The 13,054-nt window shown below is 36.2% G+C and overlaps 1 protein-coding gene across 1 annotated transcript in view; it reads right to left on the minus strand.

Moving 5' to 3' along the window:
• ube2f (ubiquitin conjugating enzyme E2 F (putative)) overlaps nt 1-12,715 on the minus strand; it is a 40,700-nt gene extending 27,985 nt beyond the window's left edge. The window contains exons 1-4 of the mRNA XM_023336219.1: nt 12,483-12,715; nt 7,221-7,387; nt 5,175-5,204; nt 3,781-3,846 (exon numbers count right to left, since the gene is read on the minus strand). Of these exons, the coding sequence (XP_023191987.1) occupies nt 3,781-3,846; nt 5,175-5,204; nt 7,221-7,335 (211 nt within the window). The 5' untranslated portion in view covers nt 7,336-7,387; nt 12,483-12,715. The remainder of the gene's footprint in view (nt 1-3,780; nt 3,847-5,174; nt 5,205-7,220; nt 7,388-12,482) is intronic.
• Nucleotides 12,716-13,054: the final 339 nt, after the last annotated feature.

The following is a 13,054-nucleotide window of genomic DNA, read 5'->3' on the forward strand; positions in this document are numbered from 1 at the left end:
TGGGTGCAGTGATGACTCAGACATGAACCTTCAGAGTCACATACAGACTTTGTCACATAAAGACAAAGTCGGCCTTTTATCACATGAAGAACATTTCCAGGATTAAAGGACTAATGCCTCAGCAAGATCTAGAGAAACTCATCCATACGTTTATCTTTAGTTGCATTGATTACTGCAACAGTGTCTTTACAAGTCTGTCTAAAAACAACCCAGCTGATCCATAACGCTGCTGATCATGTTGTCACTGAACAGCACCAAGATACACGAAAGACTTGTTGTTGTATGAACCTTCCAGACCCCTCAGGTCTTCTGGTTCTGGTCTGCTCTGCATCCCCAGAACCAGAACCAAACATGGAGAAGCAGCATTCATCTTCTATGCACCACAAATCTGGAACCAACTTTCAGAAAACTGTAAAACAGCCGAAACACTGAGTTCCTTTAAATTAAGACTAAAATCCCATTCGTTTAGAGTTCCCTTTGATTATTAGTAAGTGGGAAATTTATCAATATATTTGATGTATATTTGCTTGATAATTTTGATGACAGCATTTGAAAAAGAATTACATGTATTGCTTGTTTCATATTTGGTGACTGTATGATGTTTTTATGATGTTAAGCACCTTGAACTGTATTGTTGCTGAAATGTGCAATACATTTCAGCAAATGTATTGCATATTTTTATTTTTGACTATTTCTTCCTTATTTACCCCAATTCTATCCAAAACTGCAGCAGCATTTTGCTGAACCCATACGTAAATGCGTAACCCAAAGTGGTGGGTTGAATAAGAAAAGTTGAGATACAAGTACAGACCATAAACTCCAATATTACTCCCACCAGGTGCTGTTCAAATGAAACAGAATGACATGATGTTATTAAGGAGTAGTAACATCATGTCTTGAATCCTCTGTCTTGAATCGGATGACTGAAAATGACAGGAATACTTACCTGTTTTAATGAGCAGAACAGAGGCAGTTTTGATTAAAACTGCATGTGAATAAAATCATTATGAGTCACTTATGGCACTCCTATTTGCTGCTCAAATAACGCTGAGCTAGAGTAAGCAGCCCATTGTAGCCCTGAGATATGTAAACGATAACAGGAGCATGAGAAAACAGAACAAAACGACACAAAGAGAAAACGCAAGAAAAGCTTGCATGGCCGTAAGCTGTGTATTCTCTACAAAACAAGTCAACATGATTTTACCTTCAACACACAAGACAAACTAGACAGCCTGAGCCCCAGGGCAAGCTTTCCTATACTTTTGACTGTGGATAAAACTGATAAAACATCTACTGCAATTCAATTTAGAGAACTGAGACACACAAAAATGGCGATCAGCATCACAGACGCACATAATTTGATGTAATATTTTTCATTTGACTACTGGTTAGGATTACAAATCCTCTTCTATAAACACACACATGCCTCGCAGCAAGATCTGAAGTGCTTCTTATTAAATAACTTTTTACACTGTACTTGAAAATAAACACACCTGGCAAACTGATGAGTAAAGCGGAACAAAGTGCGTAACAACAGGAACAGAGTCCAAAACTGTGAGGTCTAAATCAGGAGGAGAGAGAAAGGAAGGCGGTGTGAACTGGGACGGCTGCGCCAGGGGAGGCAGTCTTTTTAAATAATTGAGCGAGTCTTTCTCTGAGAACTCAATCTCCATACCAATTCTTTTTAAAAGAACAAGACACCAATCCTTTTCACTAATCGCTGATCTTTGTGTTTTCTCCACAGATATTGCTTACAAAGTTCTTTCTGACAGCTAATCTGAAATCATGGTGCCAGTTTGAGTGACACAGAGGAGACAGAATTACAAATATGCAAGCGCAATTGAACAGAGAGGAGAGAAAGACTGATCTAGTTCTACTAAGGTTTTGCTGTGGAACACCTAATTTCCTTAACAAGCTCTTTTTGATTGGTGTGAGTTGATGATGCCACCAAACCTTCTCTTGATCATTCTCACCTCAAGAGACCCAACATGAAGTCTCATATTGGAAATATTTCCACTATTTCCCAGTAATCACACCACCAGCTGTCAGCCGTCTATCTGATTTTTTTGGATCCCCTTCCAGTCATGTAAAGATCTACCATCATGTCCCTAATGTCCTTTGACAGTTCTTATGGTCTGTCTGTGGTGGCCGAGAGGTTAAAACAGAATAAAATTATCCTCTGGACTGGTAGATTTTATACACGTAAATTAGGGTGAGGAGCATCTACAAATTGCTATGTTTCCCTAACAAATGGGAGCGAATAATTGTTGTTCTGCTGTCGAAAAAACACAATTTTGCAATTGAGGTGTTTCCATTAAATAGGATCCATAATTAAAATCACATGAATAAGTAGCCAAAAAAACTACTTTATCCTAGTTCAAAAACCTTTAGAGAAAAACTTGCTTTTTCGAATTTGGTATGTTTTCATTAAGCAAACTTATTTTGGTAATTCCACTTTGCAATAATATGATCAGTGGAAATGCAGCTAAAGATAAATTGATTTATGTGCAACATGAGTTCAGAGCTAATCTGCTGAAGTTAGAATTCTGGTTCTTGCAAAATAAAACATAAATAAATAAATCCAATTATTTTCACCTCTCTTAATAGCAAAATAATTCAGTCACACTTAAAAGGATTGTGAACAATATGTTGTCATTAGTAATAGTAAAACTATTTTTCTCAAAACTGAAACAGGAATCTCTTAAGGAACTGTTTTACATCTGATCTTCTTCAGCCCATATATTAATAGTGACCCAGAAATCTGTCATTAAGTAAATTTGCAAATTTACACCAACTACAGTGCCATTTACATATTTGGTAAAAGCTGTGAAGCAGTCAATGAAAAATGTAACAACACTTTACATAAAATACCAAGACTTAACGACTCCTCCTTAACCCATGATACAAAGAAAACAAAGTTTATGTTTTCAGTTACTAAAGCTTCATAATGGTCCTTGCATGTTCAGACGAACAGGAATGCCGTTGAACAAGCATCACAGAAAAAATATTAAGGAATAATTTTGAAAACTCAGCTAAATTCTAAAACCCATGTTACAAAAACTGGCAAAACTATAGGATTTAACATAAATTGTTTTAAAATGTTCATATTCAAAATGTTTCACTCTTAAGTTTTATTCCTTTTTCTGTCTGTGTTTTTAACTGTGCATGTTGTTAATATCCCTGCGTAATTAATTAATGACAGACAGACAGATATTTGTTCCCAGTTTCTAGTTTCTGCATAATACATTAACTGTTGGGCAGCTTTTTAAATGCAGGTAGTGGAGAAGGTAACACTGGGTTTAGGCTGTGTTACAGTTTCCCTGTGACAGGCAGGGAAGTGACAGGTAAGACAACCTCCAGAGACTTGTGTAATTCCACACTGGTATGTTTGTGTTGTTCGACACTTGATAGGTAGCCCACTTAGCCTGGAAGGCTGCTGAGCATGCACAATGGACTTCACTATGTGCTTATCAAAGTGTAACCGTAATGTGGAAATACAGAGCAGGGCTCCAAGTGCCATTCAGTGAAAATGCGCACACAAAATTAGAAACAAAACAGCGAACGGATGCACTTTCACTCTCGGCAACATACCGAGAGTCCTAACCTGAAGAAAAATCTTTATTCTCTTTATATTAAAATCCCTTGTGTACAACATGAGTGTATGTGGACGTTTACCGCAATTTATTAGTTCAAACTTTCAGTTATGCAGATTAAATTGAAATATAAGATATCTGTATTTCTGATCATATTTGACAAGTTGCAAAATGAGGTTTCTCTTACCAGGAGACACAGCCAGCTGAAAGTGATGCAGCTTATTCTCATCTGGGAAACTGGCTTTGCATGTACCTGCACACAGTAAAAACAATAGCGAAACAGAGAATGACAGCTGTCAGCATTTAGACTGAAAAGTTGGAATCATAACAGTAATATGCCTTTGTGGTGTAAAAATTTGCACATATTTAAAAGTTTTATCTTTATTAAAGCCAATTTAACCCCCAGATTATCCCTATTGTCAGCAATGAAAACGAGATTTATAGATTGCCTATAGGTATCTCTGTGGCACCACATTCCCCCCTAGTGTTCAAAGATCAGTACTGCAAGCTGAATGAATAAGAGCAATTATGTTGATGTATTTGACCATTTAAAGACAAACAATATTTACTTAAGCTGAACTGTTATGGGCGCCATCATAAAAATGGATAAACACAAAGCTGAACCTCTACTTTATTCCAAAAAAGATTGAAGAAAAAGAGTGTTCGCCATTAATAACCCCTCATAACTCAAAAAGGCTAAATGTTTTTACTAGGGCACAGTTTTGAGATGGAGTCAGAGTGGGGCCATGAATCCTTGAATGTCAAAAGAGACTGTCAGCATGTTTTACCACCCCAGGGTCACTTCAACCCCAATTCATAGTAAAACTGCCATTTTCTTCTCTTGCTACTTACATTTTGTACCTCTAAACAAACCAGTTAGTACCAAACTATTTATAACCAATTATTCTCAGTAATTCTAACTGACCTAAACAAGAGACGTTTGGTCTGATTTAACTTCAGACAGTGAAAAAGGGTGTAAGTGTCTTTTTATTTGGTGTAGGTGAAATTCTGGTTTCAGCTGTAAGTATTTTCCTGTATCACAGAGATCAATATTCCAGAAAAATTGCACAAATATTCTGTATAATTTAATCTAATTGTATAAAATATACTGAAACTGTGCATTATACCTCGTTATCATTTAGTTTGAGCCAGTTGACTCATGTAACATGTCAGATAATAAATTATTCTTTTATTGTGGTATTTTAGGATACCATAGAAAGTAATAAGTCCCTACAGACTTACTGTCCACATCTTGACGCTATTAATTTAGTTTTGTATTCATTAAGGATTAAAGTGACGAGGGGAGTTGCTGTGCAGAAATGAAGAACATCAGTCTTTTGAAAGAAATCATGTTGAATGCAATAAGTTTACAGTAGATTTCCCAAGATTCCAAAAAGCATCAGTTCAAGTAAAAGGTGACTCCCATCTCAAAGTATTAAAGTAAAGATGAAGAGCATATGTGAGCTCTGACAGCCATGTCCCTTAACTCAGAAAGAATTGATGATGTTTTTATTCTGCTCTCAGTTTCAGTGACTCTGCCTTAGGCAGAATGTGGAGCGGTAAAATATGTGGCACACTTACTAGGGAGATTGGCTTCAAGTTCTGCAACTTCTGTTGGGACAAAATAAGAACAATGAGTTAGAACAAAACAAGTTAAACATTCTGGATCTGTGAGTAGATCCTCAGTGGGTACATTTGATTTAAAATAAACAGATGTGGAGCGTCTCTTTCTATAACCATCTCTCTGTTGAGCTTGATGGGGATTATTCCTTTGTGTGTTGCGGTTCCTGAAGATTCAAAGTGTTTGGAATGGTGTGTAATTAGGCCAACAGCACAGAGAACTAATACTCCCACTCTTCTGGTTCATAAACGAAGTTTTTCCACATAATATCAAATGTGGGAACTGAATAAGAAAGGAAAAAAATGTCTTGCATGCAGCATAATGTTTTAGTGGGAAAAAAACCTGACTGGTGCAGTGGGACAAAAGATGAAAGTATGAGCAGAAAAAAAAGGATGAAAAGCAGGAAAACAGCAGAGAGTTGATTTGCTGATGCTGGCTCTGGTTATTAGGTTCTGTTTTGTTAAACATATTTTCAGCCACTAAAGGAAAAAAGAATCTTTGTTTCTCTGGGCCCTATATGCTGTTGTTGTCATTTGATAAGATGTGTCTATTTTTATTCATAAAAGTACAGCTAGTATGAATAAATCTAATTAAATTGATTCTCAGTGGAAAATATTTTTTGGTTTGCTCTTCTTTTTTTTATTTCTCTTCCTCCCACCTACAGGAGAAAGCTAATTAACAGCTCCCCAGCAGAGAGCTATTGTTTCACCTAATGAAGCTAGCAATATGCAGCAGACATTGAAATTATACATTTGTTTATAAACTACAGTCATCTGTGATAAACTTTCTAATAACAAAAACGTCATAGACTTTCCAAAAAGACATAAATGTATTTCCTCAAAATAAAGTATTAATTCATTTACTTTAAAAATTGTATTATTTACTCACTTATTTAGTAAAATGCCTATTTATTTACATATTAACTTACAAATATATGTAGAGTTCTTCTTTACTTAAAGAAACAAATATTGTTTTATTTATTTCCTTGATTAATTATTTACTAATTCTATTCACTTATTTAAAAGATTAAAATTAAATTAAATCAAATGTTATTTATTTATTCAATTTACATCTCAAGTCTATGTTTTACTTCTGGAAGAACAGGTGTTACTTCATTGAAACAATTTCAAATTTTTAGGCAACAAAATCTAAATCCTTTACTGAAAGTCCTTAGAACCTGTATGACGTTACTTCTTACAGTAATCACTGATTTACAAGTGAATGCATAGACTAATGCATAGAGCAGGTAAAGGGTATAAGTAGAAAAGGAAAAATAATTATAATAAAAGAGTCAAATATTTCAAGAGATAAGAAGCTTATTGAGCTGAGTCCATAAAAATAAAAAATAAACTGCAATAACAGACAAAACAGTCAGCAAGCATATTATTTATGATGATCAGGAACAATTAAACCCCTTTTAAGTATGGCTTTGTTTGTGGTTTTACTGTAGCCAGATGAACTTGCTGAAAAGTTATTGGTTATTTTATTGTTTCTTGAGAGCATTTCTCTTTAGACAAGCCTTGCTCATATTATAAGAAAATAAGGTAAAATTTTAAAACCCAATGAAAAGACAAAAGCAAAAATAAAACATACAAATAAAAAAACAACATAAATACGAATACTTCGAACAGATATGTCCAATCTCTTGTGTTTTATTATTAACAATTTGTAGTCAAAACTCATTAAAAAAAAGTGAATCCCTTTACTAAAATCAGTAAAAAAAAAAATGCTTCATTTCAGCAGAGGTTTTAAGATGGAAGAAATTGGCTCTTTAAATTTTGAAAGGCCAATATCTCTGTTGTGACTTCAGGTAAGGGTGTCCAAAATATACCTGTTTATTTCTAAGTATATTTGGAGATTTGGAAGCTCCTTAGCACAAGCAGGTAGCTTCTGCTAAGGAGTTAAAAAGGAGAAGACAGTCTTTCTTTGCTGTCAAAGTGAGAGCCGCTCCTCTAATATAGACAGACTGTAGGTTAAGCAACAAGAAACAGAAGAGTTGTGGCCACCTTTGGTGAGAAGGCGGTCTCTGATGGAGACCCTGTGGGTGGAGTCAGAGGCTCCAGAGGCACGGCCTGTCTTTCCTCCATCGTCCTTCTTCAACTTGCTGGCCAGTGTAAGCATGGCTAAGCTGCTCCGTCTGCTCTACACCACTCTGCGTCCGCTGCTTAGATGTCTACAGATAGAACAAATCAAAACACACAACGATCCATTTTATTGGTGTCCACATACAAATAATTAAAGGTAAAGACAAGTCATAATCTGATAGATGATTAATTAGTTCAACAAAAACTGACTTGATGTTGAAAATAGGCCTGTCGCAATACACAATAAATTAATTAATCACATTATAAATTAAAATTGGCTCAATAATCACAAAAAGGTAGTTTTGCCTGTTTTTTTTCTAGTTGGAAATTATACATATAGAGTAGAGTTGTAGAAAAGTATCTGTCCAAATTTCTTTGATGTTGTTGTTGTCACACTTGAAAAAATAAGAAAATGTATTTTCTGAATCAGAATGCAAGCCATTTCCGCTCAATGTGACAAAAATAATTGCCCTTAAATGTAATAACTGGTTGTGTCACCCTATTTCTCGCACTGAAGAAGTTTAAAAAAGATTTTTCTACATTTTTTTCAGTGTGAGAGAGGTTGCAAGTACAAGGGAACAAGAAGCTTCTGTGAATTGTTCTTTTCCTTCTGCAGCCCTCACTCTCTGAGGCGTAACGTCACGCTCTGAAGGGAAAAGACTTCTTTCCGTTTTACTTGACGCATGATAAGTTTTAACAACTTCTTCCTCAAATGCATCATAAATTTTCTGATTTGCCAGTACAGTCCCTTTTTGGAAGTAACAGATTCAAAACTAGTTGTTAAGATTCTTCATTTTCTTGCATCTGGTTGTGAATTCTATCAGTTTCTCTGCCTCCAGCGGTCCTGCAGGGTATGATGTGAACACAGGCTGCTTTTTAGCAGATATGCTGACAAAGCTGCTAATTTGCCAACAAAGAAGAGAAACTGTAACAAAGTCTGCGGCTCAATGTGCCACTGGTAAGAATAGCAGGGGAAAGTGTGGGTTCGGCTTCTGTTTTAGTCAGAAGAAAATACAAACTCAGTATGTATGCAGACACCTGGTGCAACAGGACCGCAATTTCTAATTGAAGAGGTAGCTTAAGATGAATAAGCAGTTTTAAAAAAGTTTCACAGTTTTAAAAAACATAAAAGTCACAATTCTTGCATAACTGCTGCCTGAATATTAAGAAGTGAAGATTAAACATCTTCTGTAACTGTCTACATGTTCTCTTAAAACATGTCTGTTGTTTCTGGAAGCAATATAGATAAAAACTCAGAGGAGATTAAGACTGTTTCTCCAGCCGTTATCATACAGCGGTCTCAGAGTATCAGCTACCATACAGATGTACCAATTTACCCAGTGACACTTCCCTTTTGTGGTTCACACAGGCTGAACAAAGGTGTGTCAGAATCACACCCCAACCACTGAGTCCACACAATCCATATTGTACACATCCATATTTGTGTAATGCAGATCTATTGTACAGCAGGTTTGTACAATAGATCTTCAGGTACAAACTTTCTGGCAACAATTCGCCATGTTAAATCAGCCAATCAAAAGTAGATGGGTAAGTAAATCTTAATTATATAAACTCAGAAAACCTCCTACTGTGAACAAGAAGATCAATGGCAGACAGTTGTAACTTTCCAATGCTTCCTTTCCAAAGTAAGTAATAAACAAAAGGCTCAGCTGTTCAGTACAATTAAAATAATGGGTCAGCTTTTCAACAGCAGCGACGGGAAAGCCAGTCAGAGTTGATGATGGAGATAAATACAGGACAATGCTTGAAGAAAAGCGGTTAGAGGATGGGGTGGAAGTTCCTCAACGACCCGAAACATAAAGTCAGAGCTACAGTGCAATGGAAGAGTTTCAATCGAAGCAAATATACCTCTGGAAAAAATTAAGAGCCCACTACACTGAACCCCATTGAAAACCTCATGGTTATTCCACCAAATATTGATTTCTGAACTCTTCTTGAGTTAAAACATTGATATTGTTGTTTTAATCCATGTATTTTTTGTTATTTTGACGATTTCTCATTTTCTGCATATAAATACTAAATTTTTGCTTGAAATTTAGGAGACATGTTGTTAGTAGTTCATAGAATAAAAGAACAATGTTCATATTACTCAAACATATATCTATACAACGTAAAATCAAAGAAACTAAGAATTTTAAGTGGTTCCTTAATTTTTTCCAGAGCTTTGTACATTACAATGGCCCGGTACAAATCCAGACATAAACCCACTTGAGAATCTATGGCAAGACTTGAAAAATCAACGTTCACAGACACTCCTTCCAACCCGGCTGAGTTTGACGTACAATGAGGAAACATTTCAGTCTCTACATCAGCAAAACGGGTACAAATCAAACCCAAACGCCTTGCAGCCGTAACTGCAGCAAGAGGTTGTCCCACAAAGTCAAAAAGTCAGATTTTTATTTGTAAAAACAGGGATATCCCATTTACCCATTACTGATACTTAAGTGGTGTGTTTGTTTATACAAAGCACTGTACGTTCTTCCCAGAATATTAAATGTCATGCAGCTACTTGGTGTGCGAAGCTCTAATTAATGGGTGGGGGTATTTACAGTAATCTGTGCAGGGAGAAGCAAAGTGAAGCTATCAGTTGACAGTGAGGCCATGAAATGTGTGTCACTGAGACCAAGTCAAAGCCCACCTGCCTCGGCTGTCACTCACCACTCTGACATGTTTCCCTAACACACACTACCTTGGCTGTTGGTCAAACTGCTGCAGGGGGTAACAACAAGTTTGTGCAACAATGTTTCCAAGCAGCTAAAAACTGAAACAAGCTAACATATTTCTTTGTATAGCTTCCAATTCCTGTGATATTTAAAATATTTGGTCAAGCTCCAAGTTTCTAAATGGCTGTCTAAGTTTGGGCTGTGATTCTTCATCAGTCCAGACCATATCATTAACTATCTTCATATTTACAGACATGGATATAGTAATAATGGTAATGACTGCAGCTTGACTGGCATAAAAAACAGTAAATAGAATCCAGAAGAGATAAAGATGCCATCTTTGAGGGAACTAAAAATCTGTACTAACAAATCTTACAAATAAAATATTTAATCTTGATCAAAACGCAATTAATTTTTATGAAGGTCAAGTGAAAAGCTTGAAAAATCCATCTTTAAACTCAGCAAAGACTGTCACGGCTTGAAGCTGTGTAGTATTGCAAAGTTTATTTACTCTAAATGTACTATTATCTGGATAGATCAATGCGAAAAATACTTGTTATTAAATATATGGAAATTTTCTTACGATACTAGGCTAGTGTCATAAAACTATACCTTAAATGGATTTTACAGTATGGATGCAGTTAATATTTATATCTATAACTCTAAAAGGTTCTTGAATTGGGATAAAACTAGGTCAGTTGGTCTCAGGTCCAGGGTCCAAGATCAAAGCCTACCAGGTTTTTAACTCATTGAAACTGTTCTTTCAATGAGCTAAATCATCAGTTATTTAAGAACCTGATGATTATTTACACAGGAAATCCGAGGAGAAGGAGGTGTGCTACCAGTGATCTTCCTGTGTGAAACAGGAAATGAAACGAATAAAAACAGAGCTCCCAAAAAGGGCAGTAAATGAACACAAGAGCAAGGAAGTGTGAAAACTGATGAATAAAAGAAGTTTTTAATGCTTTTGAAATTGTAGTTGCTTTAAGACAGTAGAGGTCTGCCTTGGTTTTAGGTCCTCTTAAACAAGCCTTTACTTTCTCCCACCAGGACAAGCTAATCTGACTTACTGAGATGCCGAGAAAGCTATACACAACAGCAGATAATGTATGAACCACTTATAACCTCCTAACAAAACCTCACTTCAACACCTCTGAGTCATCCATTTATCACTTAAAACAATTTTTAAAAACGACATTTCTCTGGATTCCAATACTACATTCGACCAGTTGGATGAACTATCACTATACTTAAAGCACAAAAAAGATGCTAAGGATCAAGTAGAGCGGTGGAGTTAGTGATTACAAATAATAAGGAAGAAAACAGTGAGGAAATGTTGGTAGCACACACATCACAAGTCTGGAGAGTAAAGCTATCCTATAATGTTGCAATACTTCTAGGCCTGTCACAATAATAAATTTTGCTGGATGACAAATTTTCAAAAAATTATTGTGATAAATGATAATCTTGTCATTGTGTGACCATTTTCAACAAACATAATAATAACGGTATGTTAATGACAGTACACCCTCTCAAAGATCTAAAAATTAAGTTAATTTCTAAAGAATATTTAACACAAGGGGCTGCACAGTGGCGCAGTTGGTAGAACTGCTGCATTGCAGCAACAAGGTCTTGGATTCGATTCCCGGCCCAGGGTCTTTCTGCACGGAGTTTGCATGTTCTCCCTGTGCATGCGTGGGTTCTCTCCGGGTACTCCGGCTTCCTCCCACAGTCCAAAAACATGACTGTCAGGTGAATTGGTCTCTCTAAATTCTCCTCAGGTGTGAGTGTGTGTGTGCATGGTTGTTTGTCCTGCCTGTCTCTATGTTGCGCTGCGACAGACTGGCGACCTGTCCAGGGTCCAGGGTGTACCCCGCCTCTCGCTGGAGATAGGCACTGGCACCCCTCTCAACCCCATTGGATATAAGAGTGAACAGTAAATGATATTTATAAATGATATTGTTCTGTGATGCTGCAGAACCTGTTGTTCATCACTAATGTTTACTTAATGTATTTCAAAGAAGTTTTCACAAGGTCTTAAGAATCAAGTTTTCTTTTTGTTTGTTATTGTTTTTTTGTTGTTGTTGTTGTATTTTTTTACCAGAACTGTTTATTTCTACTGCATGCTACATATTCCTATAATTCTTAATTGGTTTATTTTAGGTAGTTTTAGGTAGTTTAATGGAAGCTGCGTATGTCCAATATCCTTGAAACAAAGAGAAGAGCCCAGAGAAACACCTATTTTTTTGCTGAAAGGATCTCGGAAGCAGGACAATAATATAACTTAAAATCCCTCATCTAATTTCAAAACACTTCCTTTAAATTAGCGTAATAACACTTCGCTAACACTGTAATAATCTCTCATACACAGACACGGCGGATTACACAGATTACAGAAAACCCGTCACACTCACACAGACAAAAATATGTCCTGTTTTAAAGAAGAACTTTGCCTGTATCTGAAGCCTGAGAGGGTTTTGTCTAAGCTTTGTGTTGGTACCTTCCGTCTCTCCGAGCTAACGTTCCGTGCTACACCATAGTCAGCCGCTGTATCCCGGTAAACCCGCCGTCAGGAACCCCGCAGCTGGGAAGCAGCAAACACCTCCAAATGGGAAACGAGCCAAAAACCGGGACCTGGGGTTCTGAAAGTGTCGGAAACCGGTTTGGAAATCAGCTGTCAGAACTTCGCTCCGGTGTCATGGGCAACGGAAGAGCAGCGAATGTCTGTTCTTGTTGTTTTTGTCCGTGTGGACACAGAGAGAAGAATAAATAGTTCCGCTTCTCTCGAACTTCCAAATTGTCTGTAATCAAATTATATACTGTCATATTTAATGAATGAGAACATTTTTGAAAAGTTCATTTATTTAAGTAACTAATTTAACTATATGAAACGAACTATACAGATTATCTTACATATTTCACATCTTTATTTCTGATAAATATGATTTTCTGCTTACAGCTAAAGAAAAAAGACATTTAAGATAGACATATACCGTCAGATCAATAAAAAATATATACAAAAGTTGTATAACAATGTATAATTGTTTATTAATGAAAATTACGTATATACAT

This window comes from Xiphophorus maculatus, chromosome 7, assembly GCF_002775205.1.
Source record: "Xiphophorus maculatus strain JP 163 A chromosome 7, X_maculatus-5.0-male, whole genome shotgun sequence".
Taxonomy (NCBI): Eukaryota; Metazoa; Chordata; class Actinopteri; order Cyprinodontiformes; family Poeciliidae; genus Xiphophorus; species Xiphophorus maculatus.